The sequence below is a fragment of the Trichechus manatus genome, unplaced genomic scaffold (assembly GCF_000243295.1).
Source record: "Trichechus manatus latirostris isolate Lorelei unplaced genomic scaffold, TriManLat1.0 scaffold00130, whole genome shotgun sequence".
In the NCBI taxonomy this organism is placed as follows: domain Eukaryota; kingdom Metazoa; phylum Chordata; class Mammalia; order Sirenia; family Trichechidae; genus Trichechus; species Trichechus manatus.
Genome location: NW_004444066.1, coordinates 1,873,726 through 1,894,831, shown reverse-complemented (window position 1 = coordinate 1,894,831; position 21,106 = coordinate 1,873,726). Strand labels below are relative to the sequence as shown.

Sequence of the window (21,106 nt, the reverse complement as noted above, 5' to 3'; positions counted from 1 at the left end):
AGACTAAATGGGCAGCTCCTGTCTGGAGGTGAGATGAGAAGGCAGAGAGGGTCAGGAGCTGGTTGACTTGACATAGGAAATCAAGGGTGGAAAGGAAGAAGATGCTGTCATAGCATAGGGAGTGCAATTAGGGTCACATAACAATGTATGTATAAATTTTTGTATGAGAGACTAACTTGAATTGTAAACTTTCACTTAAAAGTACAACAATAAAATTTAAAAAATTAAAAAGCCTCAAAAACTACCCTTGCACAGGGGCCCAAATTTAATTGGATCAGATTGTGCAACTATTTATGCCCCAGAGCATTACTGAAAACAATAGAGCAATCAGCCAGCAGTTAATGGAGCCTAGCACCTGGGTGTGATATCAACAGAGCCGGATAGCTTAACAGAGAGAACAGGAAGAGACCATCAAAGAGAGCCCTGCTAAAATCACTGTCGTCCCAGGGTGACTGTGGGCATGCCCAAGACTGCACCCTCTGAGGAATATCAGAGGCTTCAAACTAAGGGGGAAATAGACTTCACTAAAATAGTCTAGCCAAGTCACTAAAAACATAAACGAACAAACAACAAGTCTGAGGTTGTGGGGTGAGGGGAGAGTTCAGTATCCAGAGACGCTGTAATATGTTATCTGTAATGTCCAGTTTTCAACAAAAATTTATAAGATATGCAAAGAAACAGGAAAGTGTCACGCATACACACAAAAAAAAGCTGGCATCAGAAACTGCCTGTGAGAGGGCCCAGATGTCAGATTTAACAAAGACTTCAATGCAGCCATTATAGATGTGTTCAAAGAACTTAAAAAAAAAAAAAAAGCTTAAAGAAGTAAAAGAAAGTATGGCAGTGTCTCATCAAATAGAGAAAATATTTTGAAAGAACCAACTGGAAATTTTGGAGTTTTCATGTTTAATAACTGAAATGAAGAATTCACTAGAGTGGCTCAACAGTAGATTTTAATGACAGAAGAACAAATCAGTGAACTTGACGCTAGATCTTGAGAGATTATACAATCCAAACAACAGAGAGAAAAAAATGAAGGAAAATAAACAGAGCCTTAGAGAAATGTGGGACATCATTAAGTATACCAACATAAAAGTAATGGAAATACCAAAACGATAGGAGAGAAAGGAGCAGGGAAAAAATATTCAAAGAAATGACTGAAAACTTCCCAAATGTACACATCAAAGAAGCTCAATACACTCCAAGTAGGATAAGCAATAAGAAATCTACCTCCATACACATCATAGTAAAAATGCTAAAAGACAGAAAATTTTGAAAACAGCAAGAAAAAATGACTCATCACTGCATACAAGAGAACCCCAATAAGAATAACAACTGACTTCTCAACAAAAAACAATGGGGGCCAGAAGGCAATGGGATTACATATTCGAAGTGCTGGAAAAAAAGACTGTCAACCAACAACATTATATCCAGCGAAACTATCTTTCAAAAATGAAAGTGAAATAAAGACAATCCCAGAAAATCAAAAACAGAGAAAATTCATTGCTAGCAGCCCCACCATACAAGAAATACTAAAGGAAGTTCTTTGAGCTGAAAGACAGTAATTCAAATCCACATGAAAAAACAAAGAGCACTAGTAAACATAACTGTAAAAGGCAATATAAGTATTTATTCTTTCATCTCTTAACTGATTTAAAGAGCTACTGTATAAAATAATATGTATATAATTGTACTATTGGGTCTATAACATAGAATTGTAATATATTTGACAATAACAGCATAAAGGATGGGGGCATGGGAGAAAAGTGGTAAATAAGGTTAATATAACAAACTCTATACTTGCTCTGTGCTCATCTTCATTAATATAAAAATATATAAAGTAATACTTATAATTATAAAATGATACACATATAATAATATATAATGTATACAGATGTAAGGATCCCTGGGTTGGTGCAAATTGTTTGCACTCTACTACTAACTGAAAGGTTGACAGTTTGAAACCACCTAGCAGCACTGCAGAAGAAAGCCTTGGAGATCTGCTTCTGTAAAGATTACATCCAAGAAAACCTTATAGAGCAGTTCTACTCTGTAACACATGGGGTTTCCATGAGTCGGAATTGACTCAATGGCAACAGGCTTGGTTTGGTATATAAATGTAATATGTATAGCAATAATAACACAAAAGGGAGGAAGAGGGAACAGCACTATATAGGAATAATGTTTTGCTATCTCAGTAGAATTGTGTCAGAATAAATCTGAAATACATTCTTATAAGTTGAGATATATATGGTAAGTTCTAGAGCAGTCACAAAGAAAATAACTCAAAAAATATAATGGAAAAAGTTATTAAAGGAATTGAAACATTACACTATAAAAATATTCACTTAATACAAAAGAAAGCAGTAAAGAAGGGGGTAGAGAAATAAACAAAATGATATGTTGTTGTTGTTAGGTGCCTTTGAGTCATAGCGACCCTGTGTACCACAGAACGAAACACTACCCAGTCCTGCACCATCCTCATGATAGTTATGCTTGAGCCCATTGTTGCAGCCACTGTGTCAGTCCATCTCATTGAGGATCTTCCTCTTTTTCGCTGACCCTCCACTTTCCCAAGCATGATGTCCTTCTCCAGGGACTGGTTCCTCCTGATAATATGTCCAAAGTGTGTGAGACGAAGTCTCGTCATCCTCACTTCTAAGGAGCATTCTGGCTGTACTTCTTCCAAGACACACCTGTTCGTTCTTCTGGCAGTCCATGATATATTAAATATTCTTCTGTCAGCACCACAACTCAAAAGCATCAGCTCTTCTTTGGTCTTCCTTATGAAGAAGATATGAGACACATAGAAAATAAACTAGGAATAGAAGGGAACTTTCTCATACCCTGATAAAAATATCCACACACACAAAATCCGCAGCTGACATCATATTTAATGGTGAAAGTCTGGATGCTTTACCCCTAAGATGAGGAACAAGACAAGGATGTCTGCTCTTACCACTTCTATTCAACATTGTACTGAGAGTTCTAGTCAGAATAATTAAGAAAACAAAAGGGAAAAATAATAAAATGAAATAAGAGGCATCCAGGTTTGCAGATGACATGATCTTGTGTATAGATAATCCTAAGGAGTCCATTTAAAAAACTATTAAAATTAATACATGAGTTCAGAAAGGTTGCAGGATATAAGATCAATATACAAAAATCAACTGTATTTCTAAATACTTGCAATGAACAATCCAAAAATGAGATTAAGAAAACAGTTCTATTTACAATTGCATAAAAAGAATAAAATATTTAGGAATAAATTTAAGAAAAGTGGAGCAAAACTTTTACTCTTAAAAGTACAAAATATTGCTAAAAGAGATTAAAGATCTAAATAAATTAAAACAAGGCATCCCATGTTCATGGATTGAAAGATTTAATATTGTTAAGATGGCAGTACTCTACAAATTGATCTACAGATTCAACACAATCCCTATCAAAATCCCACCTGGCTTCTTTGCAGAAATTGACAAGCTGATCCTAAAACTCACATGGAAACTTAGGGAACTCAGAATAGCCAAAACAACCTTGCAAAAGAAGAACAAGATTGGAGGACTCACACTTCCCAATTTCAAGACTTACTACAAAGCTACAGTAATCAAGACAGTGTGGTACTGGCATAAGGATACACATATAGATCAATGAAATGGAGACAATAAACCCTCACATTTCTAGTCAATTGATTTTTTTAATGTTTTATTGTGTTTTAGGTGAAAGTTTACACAGCAAATTAGGTTCCTGTTTAACAGTTTTTATACAAATTATTCCATAACATTGGTTACAATTTTCATGATGTGTCAGCATTCTCATTATTTACATTCGATTTGTTTCCATTGATCTAGCTTCCCTGTCCCTCCTTGACTTCTCATCTTTGCTTTTGGGTAAATGTTGACCATTTGGTCTCATATAGCTGGTTGTTCAAGGGAGCACATTACTCACAGGTGATATTGTTTATTTTATAAGCTAATCTATTGTTTGGCTGAAAGTAGTCAATTGATTTTTGACAAGTGTGTCAAGACAATTCAGTGGGGAAAGAATCATCTTTTCAACAAATGGTGCTGGGACAACTGGATAGCCACATGCAAAAGAATGAAGTTGGACCCCTTCCACATACCATATACAAACCCAAACCAAACCAAACCCATTGCTATTGAGTCAATTCCAACTCATAGCGACCCTATAGGTCAGAGTAGAACTGCCCCCATAGGGTTTCCAAAGCTGTAATCTTTATGGAGGCACAGTGCCACATCTTTCTCCCACGGAGCAGCTCGTGGGTTCGACCACCAGCCCTTTGGTTAGCAGCCGAGCACTTTGACTATTGTGCCACCACAGCTCCTTCCATATACAAAAACTAACTCAAAATGGATCAAAGACCTAAACTCTTGAAGAAAGTATAGAAGTATATACTCATGACTTTGGGTTAGGCAAAGCCTTCTTAGCTGTGACACCAAAAGCACAAGCAACAAAAAAGATAAATGGGACTTCGTCAAAATTTAAAGCTTTTGTGCTTCAAAGGTAACCATGAAGAAAATGAAAAAATAACCCACAGAATGGGAGAAAATATTTGAAAATTGTACATACAGTAAGGAACTTGTATCTAGACTAAGTAAGAACTCTTACAACTCAGTAATAAAAAGACAAGTAACTCAATTTAAAAATGAGCAAAGGATAGCAATAGACATTTCTCCAAAGAAGATATACTGATGGCCAATAAGTGCATAAGAAAATGCTCAATATCAGTAGCCATCAGGGAAATGCAAATTAAAACCACAATGAGATACTACTTCACATTCACTAGGATGGCTGTAATCAAAAAGACAATAACAAGTGTTGGCAAGAATGTAGAGAAATTGGAATCCTAGTACAGTTTTGGGAACTGTTAAATGGTGCAGCCACTTTAGAAAACACTCTGGCAGTGAGCCATTCCTCAAAATATTAAACATAGAGTTACCATATGACCCAGCAGTCCTACTCTATACCCAAGAGAAATGAAAACATATGTCTACACAAAAACTTGTACACAAATGTTCATACCAAGAGTCTTCATATTAGCTCAAAAGTGGAAACAATCCAAATGTTCATCAAATGATGAAAGGATAAAGAAAATGTGGTATATCCGTACAATGGAATATTATTCAGGAATGAAGTACTTATATTTGCTACAACATAGATGAACCTTGAAACATTATGCTAAGCAAAAGAAACCAGTCACAAAAGATCACATATTTTACAATTCCATTTATATAAACATCCAGAATAGGCAAATATATAGAAATAGACAGTGCATTAGTGATTACATAGGACTGGGGAGAGTAGAGGGGAAATTGTGAGTGACTGCTAATGGGTATGGAGTTTCTTTCTGAGATAATTAAAACGTTCTAAAATGTATTGTGGGGATGGTTGCACAACTCTGTGAATATACTAAAAACCGTTGAATTGTATACTTTAATGGGTACATTGTATGGTAGGTGAATTATATTTCAATTAAAGCACTATATATAAAAAAAAAAAAAAAGAATCATTGGCCATACTGGAGGCTGGCTATCTGTCTTAATTATCTAGTGCTGCTGTAACAGAAATACCACAAGTGGATGGCTTTAACAAACAAATTTATTTTCTCACAGTTAGGAGGCTAGAAGTCCAAATTCAGGGTGTCAGCTCTAGGGGAAGGCTTTCTCTCTCTGTCGCTCTGGAGGAAGGTCCTTGTCTCTTCTGAGCTTCCGCTCCTGGATGATCTCCATGTGGCTTGGCATCTCTCCTCCCGCCATCTCTGCTCCGCTTGCTTGTTTAATCTCTCTTATATCTCAAAAGAGATTGGCTCAAGATAAACCCTACAGTAATCCTGTCTCATTAACACCACGGGCATAGAGGTTAGGATTTACAACACATATTTTGGGGAGCACCATTCAATCCATAACACTTTCACAGCCACAGAGAGTCAGTGACAGTTCTGTGGTGAGAAGCCAAGTTTCCTGTCTCCTAGTCCTGGAGTCTTAACATCACTGCACCCAGCAGTCTTTCTCTAGTCCCCTCACCTTAGGAAAGTTGATCCATACCTAGGTTTAAGGCATTGCCTTCTTTCCAATGTCTTCTTCTCTAAGGCTTCCCCAATAGATTAGTAACTTGGACACTAAATGTTTCTGTATGTCTCATGGAAACCCTGATTTTCTGAAAGGTCCTTGAGAAGGTTTGAAGCAAATATTTTATCACTAATACTATGAGATCCACAGAATTATAGCTCCTTTCAGCTTACCCATTACAGACCATCATGTTTGTTTCTTCTTCACCATTTGAGTGACAAGTATTGCACAGTAGGGTGTGAGATAAGCTGCTATCCGTGGTGCTGACACACTGAAGCAAGCGGGGTTGTTGTTGTGTGCCATCAAGTCGATTTTGACTCATAGCAACTCTATAGAACAGAGTAAAACTGCCCCATTCAGTTTCCAAGGCTATAATCTTTACTGGAGCAGATCGCCAGGTCTTTTCTCCTCCGGAGAACCTGGGTGGGCTTGAACCACCGACCTTTTAGTTAGCAGCCCAGCACTTGACTATTGTGCTCCCAGGGCTCCCTACTGGTTCCCAAAGGTGACTCCACTTGCTAGTCTGGTCACTAAGGAAATTTCCACTCATCTGCAGTGAAATAAGAAAAATAAGGATAGCCACTGAGTTTTTCCGTAAAGTTACATCTATTAAACGTAAATGCTATATTTTGTGTTTATGCCCTTCCTACCCTGGGATATTAAAATAGCATTGATTTTATAAAATAATGGGAATAGATGGAAGGTGGAGGGTTTTAAGGCCCTCATTTGATACAATAAATATTGAAGACCATTTATTTGTCTGTCTTTTTTTTTTTTTTTTTTTTTAACTAGTCTAAAAGATCCAGAAGTACGGGAGCCAATTCCCCTGGGATGCCATTGTGTATTGGGAAGTTGGGGAAAATATGGGTCCTCCTCTCTTGCCCCCTGTTATGGATTGTATTGTGTCCCCTGAAAAATATTTGCTGGAATCCTAACTCCTATACCTGAGGATATAATCTCATTTGTGAATAAGATTTTCTTTGTTTTGTTAATTAGGCCATATCAGTGTATACCCCAAACCAAACCCAACCCGCTGCCATCGAGTTGATTCCAATTCATAGCGGCCCTATAGGACAGAGTAGAACTGTCCCATAGGGTTTCCAAGGAGCACCTGGTGGATTTGAACTGCTGACCTTTTCGTTAGCAGCCGAACTCTTAACCACTGCGCCACCAGGGTCTCCATGTCAGTGTACAGTGTGTCTTAAACCTAACCACTTTAGATATAAAAAGAGCAGATTAGGCACAGAAGCGAGCAAGCACAAACTGAGAAAAGATAATGCCACGTGGAGATCACCAAGGAACTGAGGAATGCCTGGGCTGGGGAAGCTGAGACAAATTCCCCCAGAGCAGACAGCAAAAGACTTCCCCTAAAGCTAGCGCTCTGAATTTGGACTTCTAGCCTCCCAACTGTGAGAAAATGAATTTCTGTTCATTAAAGCCACCCACTTGTGGTACTCCTGTTACAGCAGCACAAAGAATCTAAGACACTCCCCATGCTGTATTTATGATCAGGCTTGCAATGCAGGTTAGTTGTGGCAGGAACCAAGTTCTCCATGGACTCATGCAAGAACTAGAGAGACAAGAAGCCCCTGATCCTGAGGTTGATAAATTCCCAGTTATCAGTGGACCTTGGAATTCACCCCACAACCCACCAAGATGTGTGGCTGTCTATAGCAGACGCTTTTCCTTGCGGGATTGGACTATGGTCTTGGCCCAGCTAGAGCAGTATTGCATTGCGTGAACCCTGGAGTCAGACAGACATGGGTTCCAGCATCAGCTTTCCCACCATTAATAGTGGGACCTTATGTAAAGTCCTGACTCTGACCTGTCTGAGGCTTGGTTTCCTCAACAATGAAATAGAACTAATGATAGTAAGTTGTTGTGAACGTTAAATGAGAATGCATGTAAATGGCTTAGCATGTAGTGCCTGGCATATAGGAAATGCTCAATAAATGTTCGTCATAAGTATTTGTTGTTACTGTCTTCCATAACGTAGAACCTACAGTAGGCTGCTGGGCTTCTCCCTCCCACACCCTTTTCTCAGAAATAAAATGGGTGATGCCTGACTTTAGCCCAGAGGGCTGGATTCTCTATGAATCTGAATTATACATAACTGTCTCCTGCCTCATGTATAACTGAGAGTTGACTATACAACATGCCTTTTTAAAGCCATGATGTGTTATACAGCACAAAATTTGTTCTATTACATTATTATTATCTAACATTTACTAAGCACTTACTATTAGCCCAGACCTATACTAAGCATTTTTCATGAATTATCTTGTTTAAACATTTTAAACACAACCCTAAATTGTATCAATATTCACATTTACAAATGAGGAAACTAAAACCTAGAAGAAAAGACACAAAAACACCACCATTCACCTTTGCCTCATGTCACAAAACCAGTAAAGGGCAAAAGAGAATGCAAACCTTGGTGTGTCAGGTTCCAAAGCCCTTGCTCCTTGAGTTGTACTGCACCTCCCCTTTTGTGTCTTATTTCTGTAGAGTATTCGCACTGGTATAGATCCAGACATTCCCATTTTATGGATGAAGAAGTTGAGGCTGAGAAAAAAGCTAAGACACCCAAGTACCCATACTAGAGGTCAGAACTGAAGGCCCTTTTCTTCCCTACATCTCTACAGGTGCCAATCAATACAAGTACGGCAAGAACCGAGCTGAGGAGGATGCTCGGAGGTACCTGGTAGAAAAAGAGAAGCTAGAGAAAGAGAAAGAGACAATCCGGACAGAGCTGATGGCACTTCGGCAGGAGAAGAGAGAGCTGAAGGAGGCCATTCGGAGCAACCCAGGTACTTATGTGGGTGTGGTTCTGAGCGCCGGTGGGTGGCTCAGCCTTGGCACCTCCCCTGGCACAATAAGAAGTCTCTTGCATAAGTCACTCAGTTTCTTAGCCAGGAGAACTTGTCTTCTCCTCCTTCCCCTCCTCCTCCTCCTCCTCTTCAGCATCATCATCATCATTCCTCCAATTAAAGGAAGTGCTATCAATTTAATAACTGCTTTTGGGCAAGAGGATAAAAAAGGCATGACAAGAATGTGCCCATTTAATGCAGTAATACACAACCTGATTTTAGAAATGTTAAAATGCGAAAAACAGAAGGGTGTCTTAGAATCAAGGAAATAAAAGATACCGTGTTGAACCTCACACTCATTCGTTCACAGATATTTACTGAACACTTGACTGTGTGTAAAACACTGGCTCAGGTGCTGGGGAGTGATGGATGGTGACTGCTGCCCCTCTTGAATTCCACACTTTCTCATGATCCTCTTCTGAAATCCAGGGCCATGCTGGCTGAGAAGATTGAGTAAGGAAGGTAGAGCTGTGCAGCCATTGTGCCGCCATAAGAAGAGAGAATACAGCAGGCCCTGCCTGCTCTGGGGTCCTTCACTTCATTTCCTGCTTGTTTCCTTTGAGCTCTCTCTATAACCACAGTTCGGCACACTTTCGGCCTGAGGTTTCTCCACATGCAGGAGGGAACAGAAGTGCTGTCCTTATGGAATGTGTCCAAGATCACATAGCCCTATGAGAATATGATGGAACCTGTGGACCCTTTCCTAGGGAAAAAAAACACAATTCACAGTGTTGCAAACAATTTCAAGAGTTCTTGTGCCCCCTGGGACCCATCCATGGACTGCCCAAGAATCCACGAGCCTCAGATTGAGAACTTTCGGTTTAAAGGATAAAACTTGTTCTGTGTGGTCCAGAAACAGAATTAATGGGGATGGGACACAGGAAAGCAGTTTGGTTTCAATATAAAGAATAACCAGGATATGGAGCAGGCTGACTACCCCCCTTACTCTGCTCAACTTTTTCTTTTTTCTACAGCACTTATCACTTTGAAACATATTACATTACCTATTATATTTACTATTTTTACTTATTGTTTGTCTCTTCCATACACACACTAGAATATAAGCTCTATAATAGCAGAATCTTCATCTGTTTTGTTCACTGATGTATCACCAAGGGCCTAGAAGAGTGCCTGGCACATAGTAAATACTCAGTAAATATTTATTGATTAAATGTATGAATGAATGCATGAAGGTAAAGAATCCACCATCACTACAACACCTAGTACAGCCTCCCTCAGAAAAGAATGGAACTTACTCATTTTCTAAACCTGGCAAAACCCAACGTAGCACTTGGCACAAGTGCTAATACAGGTTTCTTGGATTAAACTGAATAAGCAGCAGAAGTCCTAGTAGGAACCCCTGGTCTAGGAAGAGCCCTGTGTTATGACTCTTGATTATAAGTAACAGAAACCAAAGTCAAACTGGCTTAGAAAAGAAAAGAAGAAAAGTGTAACTGAAAGAGGTGAGGTAGCATGAGATCCAGGGACTTGAATGATGCCACCAAGAAGTTTATTTCTCAGATTCTTGTTTCTACTTTTCCTCTGTGTTGGTTTCATTCTCTCTTCTCTTGGTGGCACAATGGCTACACAGATGTAGCCCTTCCTTTCTCAGCCTTCTCAGCTATCCCAGCAGAGAGAACTTCACATCCCTGTGGCCCTCACAAAATCCTCAGGATTCACTCTGATTGGGCCAACTTTCATCCCTAAACCAATCACTGTGACCAGAGGTGAAATACGATTTATTGGCCAGGGCTAAGTTATGCACCAACCCTTGGACTAGGCGTTGGGTCAGCCCCACCCAAACTAGAGAGAATGAGAGGGGAAAGATGGTTTAACAATGGAAAATCAAGGTGCTATTTCCTGAAGATGGGGAAATGGGTACTGGGCAGGTAAAAGCCATACCACCCAGAATGGAGCTGGAAGCCCATGCCCAAAGTCCATTTCTTAACCGGGTCTGAGGGGCTGGAAAGGCTCTCCAGGAGGGACAGACAAGAACCGGAAGTGCTGCCAGGCTCCCTGACGCTTCAGGCCTACTTCAGCTGCTTCTCATCAGTGTCTTTGTAAACAGGAGCAAAGTTAAAGGTTCTGGAGGAGGCTGTGGCCACCCTGGAAGCTCAGTGCCGGGCGAAGGAGGAGCGCCGGATCGACCTGGAGCTGCGGCTCGTGGCAGTGAAAGAGCGCTTACAGCAGTCCCTGGCTGGGGGCCCAGCCCTGGGGCTCTCCGTGACCAGCAAGAACAAGAGTGGGGTGCGTACACTCTCTTCTACACATGCAGCAGCTGCTCCTTAATCCCTTCTTAGGCAGCAGCTCTCCATCGTGATCATTCTTTGTGGGGAGGAGTTATGCTCATTTACAAATGAGAAGACTGAGACCCAAGTAGGTGCAGGGGACATGCCACAGGTGGCATGGCTAGGAAGTGGACCCTTGCAGCGAGTTCTCTTGATTCTCTGGCCTGTGTTCTCTCCACGACAGCACCACTGTTGACTTTTCAACTTGAAGGTGATCTTAGAAGTGGCCTTAAAGTTACTGATGATAGTAATAGCTACCATATGTCAAATAACAAACTTGTATTGATCGATTACTATTTGCCAGTACAGCATTTTAACCTGTATTATCTCACACAATGTTCACAGCAATCTTTTGAGGTAGTTCACTATGTATATCAAACCCATCTGACAGATGAGTAAACTGAGGTTCAGCTTGCTGTTGAGTGACTTGCTAAGTGGGAGACAGGGTTCCAAACGCAGACAGTCTGACTCCAGAACCCTGCTTTTAGCCACTGTGGAACATGCTCTCTCCTGGGATCTCCAGGGTCCCAGGCTCTATTCTCATGGCTTTGCATCCATTACCTCTAAGCCTCCCAGCAACCCTGCAAGGCAGATACTCTCAGCTTGAATGAGATTCCTCAGAAAGGACTTCCTGACCGCAGCACTACTGACATTTTGGGCCAGATAATTCCATGTATGTGTGTGTGTGTGTGTGGTGGGGGGGGGGGTTGGTGAAAGTTCACACAGGAAATTAGATTCTCATTTAACAATTTCTGTACTTATTGTTCAGTGACATTGGTTACATTCTTCACAGTGTATCAGCATTCTCATTATTTCCATTTTGGTTGTTCTGTTTCTACTAATCTAGCTTCCCTGTCTCCCCTAGCTTTCTCAACTTTAGTCTTGTGTAAACGTTTACCATTTGGTTTCGTCTAGACGATGCTTTTGAGGAGAGCAGTACTCCTGGGTGATATTATTTACTTTATGGGCCAATCTGTCATTTCCCTGAAAGGTGACCTCTGGGAGTGGTTTGAGTTCCAAGTTTAAGGAGTATCTCAGGGCAGTAGTGTCGTGGGTTCATCCAGTCTCTACTGGTCTAGTAAGTCTGTGGAACAGATAATTCTTTGTTGTAGGGGGCTGTCGTGTGCATTAAGGAGCCCTGGTGGTGCAGTGGTTAAGCACTTGGCTGCTAACTGAATAGTTGGTGGTTCAAACCCACCAGCCACTCCGGAGGAGAAAGATGTGGTAGCATGCCTTGGAAAAGATTACAGCTTTGGAAACCCTATGGGGCAGTTCTACTCTGTCCTGTAGGGTCACTATGAGTCAGAATCAACTCGACGGCAATGGGTCATGTGCATTGTAGAATGGTTAGTAGCATCCCTGGCCTCTGCCCACTAGATGCCAGTAGCAAACCTCCCCCCAAATTGTTGACAACCAAAATTATCACCAGACATTACCAGATGGTCCCAAGGGGATGTCCCTCTGTTGAAAACCACTGGTAAAATTACCAAAGGTCCCATCTGGTATTCTTCCTTATAGCACTTAATCATAATCTGTCAATATATATGTATTTGTGTCCTTACTTGGCTAATGTCTGTCTTCCCAGCTAGATTGTATTTTTGTTAAGAAATAGACTGTGTCTGTTTTGTTTACCATTATATCCCTAGTCCTTTACAGAGTCTGAAAAATAGTAGGAGTGTAGTAAGCATTTGTTGAGTAAATAAATCCAACATCCTTGCTTTCAGACAAGGAAATTGAGACTCAAAGAAGTAAAATAACTTGTCCAATAAGTATCAAGTGCCATTGGGAGCTGTGTTATTATTCTTGAAGGTCACCGTGCCAGGTCAGACCACACCCGGTGACTCTGAAGCTGGCTCTGTTTCTTCCGCTCCTACATTTCCTCCCTATGTTAGTTTCCTAGTGCTACCATAACAAATTGCCACAAACTGGGTGGCTTAAGACAACAGAAATTTATTGTCCCACAGGTCTGGAGATGAGAACTCAAGGTGTCGGCAGAGCCACACACCCCTGAAGGCACTAGGGAAGAATCCTTCCTTGCCTATTCGAGCTCCTGGTGGCCCGAGGAGTTCCTTGGCTTAGGGCAGCATAACTCCAATCTCTGCCTACATCCATCTTCACATGGCCTCTCTGTGTGTCTCTCTGTGTCTTTTCCTCTTTTTAGAAGGATACCAGCTATTGAATTTAAGGCTCACCCTAAATCCTGGATGATCTCATCTCAAGATCCTTAACTGATTACATCTGCATACATACATACCCATTGCCACAGATTCCATTGCAACCCTACAGGACAGGGTAGAGTTGCCCCACAGGGTTTCCAAAGCTGTAATCTTTATGGAAGCAGACAGCCACATCTTTCTCCCACGGAGTGGCTAGTGGATTAGAACCATCGACCTTTTGGTTGGCATCCAAGTGCTTAACCACTGCGCCACCAGGGCTCCTTATTACATCTGCAAAGACCTTTTTCCAAGTAAGGTCACATTCTGAGGTTCTGGGAGGGCATGAATTTTGGGGGGACACTATTCAACCCAATACACTTTCCATGGGAAGTTTCCTACCTCATTTTACAGATGAGGAACATGAGGGCCAGGGGCAAAACAACTTCCAGGGTCACAGAGGGTTGATAGAGGAACTAGAACCAGGTTCACGCACCCCAGCTCAGTTCTCTCCCACCGGCATGTGCCGACATTCCCATTCCAAAGCACTTTTCTCTCCACGTTTGATCTTTTTGACTCCCTTTGGTGCTAAAGAGGAGTCTTCTCTAAATGTCCTACAGTCTTAAGATGTCACACTTAAGGAACTATATTCAGTAAGGTCCTGAGCAATTGAGGGAAATTTAAGAGATTAAAGCAGCGTAGAAAATGGTAATACAGCCCAGAGGGTAACAGAGAGGGTTGTGGGGTTTGAATTCTGACCTTCCCACCTATGATGTGGTGTGGAACAAATGACTTGATCTCTCCAAGCTCTGGTTTCTTCATCTGTAAAGTAGAATGACTAATAATAGTACCTACTTCATAGATTTGTTGGAAAGCTTAAATGAGCTAATCAGTGCAATGCCTCGTGCATAGTGAGGGTTAAGTGTTGTTAGTCGCCATTATCTTTATTCCAAGGCTCTCACTTATCTTCCTCCCCTCACCCTGCTTGATGCTGGCATGTTTGTGTAGTGCTTTCTATTTTAAAGTGCTCTCATTCTTTTGGAGACCTGGTGGTGGAGAGGTTAAGAACTTGGCTGCTAACCAAAACGTCGGCAGTTCAAATCTACCATCACTCCTTGAAAACCCCATAGGGCAGTTCTACTCCGTCCTCTAGGGCTGCTATGAGTCAGAAGAGACTCAACAGCAATGGGGCTTTTCATTCTTTTGAGGGCAGATTGGGTGTAGGTAGCTAGTGATAGACCTCACCTATGTAACTATTTCTTGCCATCAACAGGAAGTTGCAAATAAACCCCAGGACAACGCTCCAGAGCAACCTCTTCCTGTCAACTGTGTTTCTGAGCTGAGGAAGAGGAGCCCATCCATTGTAACCTCCAACCAAGGAAGGGTGCTGCAGAAAGCCAAGGTACAGCATCAGCTCAGCTGATCAAAATTCAGATTTAGAAGCCTCTTGTATATGGAAACTCACCAAGGAACAAAAATGTAGCTATTGAGAAAGGCAGAGAATTGCTGGAACATCCATGCAGTAAAACTCATGAACTTTGCTCAGAGGGGAATACTCTGAGACCTCATTCAAAACCTTTTTACTCTTTTTTTTAACACGTAGTTCTAACAAGCTCAGTTAGCAGGTTTCTTAGCTTGTAATGCGTTTTAAGACAAGAAAGTCCGCATTTCATAGGTGAGGAAACTGAAGCCTAGGGGGTGAAGGACCTGCCCAAGGTTATACAGGGCATCCTTGAGAGAGCTGGGATGCAAACCCACCTCTTCCAAGTCTAGTTCCAGGGCTCCTTCTATGAAACTTGTCCACAGTCCAGTGATGTTTCAGAACTTTTTAAATTTTAGAAAGGTAATATGGTACGATACTAAATATGATGACACACGCCAACAAGTTCTCAGATGGCACACTATAACAAACACGTTAACATTTTTACAGCAAGACATGACTATTCACACCACGTGGAATAAATAAATCTTATAAACAGCCTCACATCAGTTCAGATCAGGTTTTGCCACCAAATAAGTTTATTCCAAAATATTTGAGAAAACTTTTGGTTTCAGAGCTTTTTCGATTATAGAATTGAAGATAAGGGGGTATGAACCTGAGAAACAAATGTCTGACACATCAGGAATGCTCAATAATCCATCCTTTGCTGAAGTTGATACTGAGACCAGTACAGAATATCTGAAAAATTGGTAGGAGATGAGACTGGAAAGATAGGTTGATATAGAAGGACCTGAACTCCAGGCTAAGAAATGTAGAGACTGATGAGTTTTCAAGGAATAATGTCTTTTTTAAGAGAAAACATAAAATTAACCTTTATTTAAAATAAAAGGGAAATGTCATGTTTGAAATTGTGGAAAATTCCAAATGTATTCATTCGAGAAATATATTGAGCACCTGCTAAATTCTGGCACTTTGCTAAACACTTTCATGTACTTTTTCATTTAATCTTTGCAATAGCTGGGCAAAGCAGACATTATTAGCCCCATTTCACAGATGAGGAGACTGAAGTTCAATGGGTAGGATAGAGCAGTGAATAAGATACACAAGGTTCCAGTTCTCAAGGAGTTTCCAACCTAGCAAAGGGAGACAGATAGTACATAAGTGCCCAATTGATGTAGAAAGATTATTTCAGAAAGGGATACACGCTACAAAGAAAATATAACAAGAAAGAGTAACTAGGGGTGGCGTTGGAGCAATAGATAAAGTGGTCGGGGGAGACTTCTCTGAGCAGAGACCCAAACAGGGAGAAGGACCAGCCATGAGAAGATATGAGGCAAAAGCATTCCAGGAAGAGGAGACAGCAAGTGCAAAGGCTCTCGAGAGTGTCTGATGGGCAGAACCAAGCCCAGAGTGGCTAGAGCAGAGTGAGGGAGAGGGAGAGGAGAATGAGTTGAGGGTGAAGAGCTAGGCAGGGCCTGATCATTTCATAACCTGAAATTGCATATCAGAATATGCTTAAAGGACAGCCATTTATGACCTTCATGTCAACATTGCTTGGGGAACACTTGCCAGTTTGTCTAGGATCACACCAGCCCTGACTTTTAAAATTCAGGGCTCTCTATTTAGGCTAGAGCTTAGTCATCGGGTTGGAATTGTTGACTTTCAGAGCCAGAGAAGGAAGAGTCTTCATTCTTTTCTTCAGTTAGTCAGTCGTGCAACAAATATTTATTGAGTACTTATTGTGTGTCAAGTCTTGTTCTAGGTTCTGGTTACACAGCAAGGAACAAAACAAAATCCCTCCCCTAGAATATAGCTTATATTCTAGTTGGGAAGCCAAGACTGTAAATAAACACATAAATATAGGATGGAATATCAGGTAGTAATAAGTACCTTTGAAGGAAAATAAAGCAAGGTAAGAGGAGAAAGGTGATGTGGGGGGTGGGGTGGCTGTTTTAATCACAGTGACAGGAAAGACCTTTCTGAGGAAGTGACATATAAGCAGAGACCTAAATGGAACGTGAGAGAGTGAACCATGTGGGTGTCTGAGGGAAGGATGGTCCAGACAGAAGAGCAAGTGCCAAGTCCTTGAGGAAACAAAGCTTGACATGTCCAAGGAAACATCAAGAAGATCCAAGTGATTCCAGTGGAGGGAGCAAAGGGTGAGTGTTAGGAGATGAGATCAGAGAAATAATCAGCTAGGGTCCAGATCATCTAGACCAGGCGCCAGCAAACTTTTTCTCTAAAGGGCCAGGCAGAAAATATTTTAGCCTTTGTGGACTATATGATCTCTGTTGCAACCACTCAACTCTGCCATGTGGTGTGGAAGCAACCATAGACAATACATAAACGAATGATGAGCAAGGCTGTGTCCCAATAAAACTTTATTTCTGGACACTGACACTTGAATTTCATATAATTTTCACATGGCATGAAATACTCTTCTTTTGATTTTTTTCCAAACATTTAAAAATGTAATAACTATTCTTAGCTGATGGGTTATACAAGAACAGGCAGTGGGCCAGACTTGGCACGCAGGTCATAGTTTGGCAATCCTTGATCTAAAACCTAGTAGGCCATTGGAGGAACTTTAGATTTTGTTCTAACATAATAGAAAGCCACTGGAAAGTTTTAAGGAAAGAGTTGTTGGATATAGATTATATTTTTAAAGGATAGTTCTGGCTACTGTGTTGAGAATGGATGAGAGAATGACAAAGATTAGTTAGAAGACTACTGTAATAATCCAGATGAGCAATGAACAGGGTTTAGTGGAAATGATGCAAAGTGGCTGGTTTTGGAGGTAGAGCCAAAGGGTTTGCTGATGAAGACGTGGAGGATGAGGAAAAGAAAGGAATCAAGGATGACTTCTCAGTCATTGCCCCGAGCAGTTGCAGTTTAGATGGAGAAGACTGGGAAAGGAGCAAGTTGAGGAGTGGAGGATCCTCCCACCAAGAATTTCCCAACCATCATGGTCTACCCTGTTCACACCGTCAACTCCAGGGCTGGCTGGCAACTTCATGCATTGTTTATGAGTAAAAAGCCATTTACTGTGGGCACAACTTCAGAATCCCTCTCAAACTCCTTGGCAGCCCCGGGAGAAGGAATGGAGCCCTGTGGGCTGCCTGCCCACACCCTTTCTTACCCAACTGCTGTGGCTTCTTTGCCATCGTCTGCCTCCTCCACCCCCAAGGTCCTGTGGAATAGAAATGGAGTCAGGTGCAGTCCCCACTCCCCTCAGTTCCTGGGCCTCAGTTTCCTTGTCTGAGAGAGACAAACTTTGTGGTCTCTAAACCCCCTTAGAGATGAGGCCCAAACTGGAGAAGTAACTTACCCAAGGCCACAGAAAGCAAGAGAGGGAGACTAGGACCCAAGGATCTCTAACCTGGCCGGTGAAGATCTTTATATGATTAGGTACAGTGAAAATGTTTTTATCCTATAAGTCACACTAGAATATTCAGCAACACTGATCTCTCTTGTCTTTCTGTACTTCAGGAATGGGAAATGAAGAAGACCTAGAAAGAGGATGAAGATTTTATCCCAAAGGAGTTATCAGCTTGTCCATCTAAGGCAGAAAAGCTTTTTTACAAGGATAAACCAGGGAAAGACTGGAAGTAGCTCCCTACTTTCTTGGGCAACCAAAAGACTAGCCTTTATTGTCTGCATGATTTTAGGGGATACGGGGAGGGAAGAAGAAGAGGAGAAGAGGGAAATGGAGGACATCCTTATGACTACAGAGGGTGGAAAATGGAGTTGGGGGAGACAAAATTCTGCACAGTTGTAAAGGTTTTGTTAGATGTCTTTGCCTTCCCTTCTGAAGAAGAAATGAAAGCACATGTGAGTAAGCCATTCCACCTATTCTCAGCATCCCATTTCCAGTCCTAAGGCAAAGGATGGCAGTGCTGAAACATTAGTGGTGCAGTGTAAAGAGATGGGACTTGATCATACAATCACACTTTTGCCAAGTGGATTCATGTTGGGCATTGCTGACAACCTCTGGGCAAGACAAATGAGCTTAAAAATCAACAGAATTACCCCTGCCTGCTTAACGATGAACATAAGCTAAAGAGAACATCCAAATTCTCAATCATTCCTCATCTGCTTTAGAGCTAAGCAGAGTGCAGCTACTGGAATCTTCCATACTTGAGTGATTTTAAATCAGAGATCTGAGTTCCCAGCAGGCAACAAGAGGTTGAGCAGCTGACATATTTTATGCTTGCACTGACACTCAGTGACAAGAGCTTGGGTTTCTAATGTCCACATGATATTGCAGGCTTTGTAGGGTGGGATCATCTGCTGTCAGTCAAGACCTTTGACCTATTTCTATATGACACTCAGTGTCCTGGGGCTATAGGTAGAAACCCATGTGACACTCCTCCTCATCTTGCACTTGGAGGCTCACAAGCCTGCCCTTCCACAACTGCTATAAGGTAAAATTATCAGGAAACCAAGAGGGTGGTGGCTCATTTCTGCCACATGGGTGCTAAGCCCTTTATAAACCCTTGATAACTCTTATGGGGAAACAAGGACCTCAAGTCCTGGACAATCTTGCTTCCTGTGCCACTCATATTGTCTCAACACTGTATGCACTTTACAGGTCTTTAACACATGTTCCTCCAATAAAGATAAGACCATTTAACTTTAAGAGTTCAGAGGTTAGCTCAAGGGGAGAGAAGGGAAATCCCAGAATAACCTCTGGACACTCTGCTAGAGGCTTTGCGTACTTTACTCCACCTAAAGTTTTACAGGAGTCCCTGGGTGGTGCAAACGGTTAACATGCTTGGCTGCTAACCAAAAGGTTGGAGATTCGAGTCCACCCAGAGGTGCCTTAGAAGAAAGGCTTGGTGATCTACTTCTGAAAAAATCAGCCATTGAAAACCCTGTGGAGCACAGTTCTACTCTGACACACATGGGATCGCCATGAGCTGGAATTAACTCGAAGACAAGTGGTGGTGGTGGTGGTGTTGGTGATGAGGTAGCTGGAGACCAGAGCAGGAAAAATAACCTGACCAAAATCACGCAGCTGATCAGTGGCTGAGCAGAGGACGTACAGGTTATGAGTCTGGATCCAGACTGCTGGGTTGAGCCCTGCCTCTGCCATTTACCAGCTGGGTGACCTTGTGAAAGTCACTTGGTCTCTCTGATTGTTGCTTGCCTTATCTGTGAAAACATGGTTACAACTGTACTTTCCTCTTAAGACTATTGGGGGCACCCAGTGAAATAATACATGGGAAGCTTCTTGCACAGTGTCTGAGAAATAGGCAATGCTCAGTCAATAGTGGCTCTTACTGTTAGCTAATTAGCTAGGTAAGAAATGTCTGACTCAAAAGCCTGTGTTCTTCCTACTGAAGAAATTATTTTTAAATGGTAATTACAGCCTCTAATACTAAAAGGCAATCAACCCATAACTGACAGGTTTTTATCCAGATTCAACCTGAATATCTTCAGGGAAAAGGAGTTCACATACTCTGGAATGTCAGTGTTCCTTTTTAAAATGCGGATCCTGGAATGGCACCCAGCACTCCAGCTATGTCCTCGGTGTGTATCACATTCTTTTTCATGCAGTTGTTTTGGGGTTAAGTATCTTTTCCCATCAACAGATTGTAGACTCTTTGAGAGGATGGACCCTAGGTAGTAAATAATTCACATGTACTGAGCACTCACCATGCATCAGGCACTTTGCTAGCCAGGGCACGCAACCTGTGCTAAGCTAAGCAGCTGCTAAGCAACCTGGGCAGCTAAGACAAATGCGAGCAAAATGGCTAAAGTATGGATGCCAGTTCTTCTTGTTAAAATGCCTCTTTTGGTTGTGTTTTTCAAAGTACAGGCTCCCGGGTCTCAGGTAGATTTGAAGCTCTATCCTTCCCAACACTGCCATGTGTTCGCACTGTGAGAATTCTAGTGTCACTGGATCCTTGAGCAGGTTCACCATCCCCTCTAAGCCTCAAATTTTCTCATATGTAAAAGGGGATCATAATCCCTCCCTAAATTATGTGGCTCCCCTGATAAGGCCAAAAGGAAACAGTGGGTGGTATATAAAGATGCCAAAGACTCCAGCTCTGTCCTCAGGAAAATCACAGATAAGGATAGAGGATCTGAACCAATAACTATGGTACAGGCAAGCCATGCTATGGTGAAGATTCAAAATGCTGAGGGCGCACTTCCCATTGATTTAAAAAAAAAAAAAAATTGACCTAAAGGTCTATTCAGTAACTATTCCTGCAACTCCAAGCACCCTGGATCCCAATTACCAGTCTGTCTTCACATCCTGTAA

General features: G+C 41.6%; 1 protein-coding gene across 1 annotated transcript in view; it reads left to right on the top strand.

Annotated features, from left to right (window-relative positions):
* Window positions 1–19,127, top strand: part of AFAP1L1 (actin filament associated protein 1 like 1) — an 89,107-nt gene extending 69,980 nt beyond the window's left edge. Inside the window, exons 16-19 of the mRNA XM_023739178.1 lie at window positions 8,732–8,896; window positions 11,025–11,203; window positions 14,671–14,799; window positions 18,328–19,127. Of these exons, the coding sequence (XP_023594946.1) occupies window positions 8,732–8,896; window positions 11,025–11,203; window positions 14,671–14,799; window positions 18,328–18,351 (497 nt within the window). The 3' untranslated portion in view covers window positions 18,352–19,127. The remainder of the gene's footprint in view (window positions 1–8,731; window positions 8,897–11,024; window positions 11,204–14,670; window positions 14,800–18,327) is intronic.
* Window positions 19,128–21,106: the final 1,979 nt, after the last annotated feature.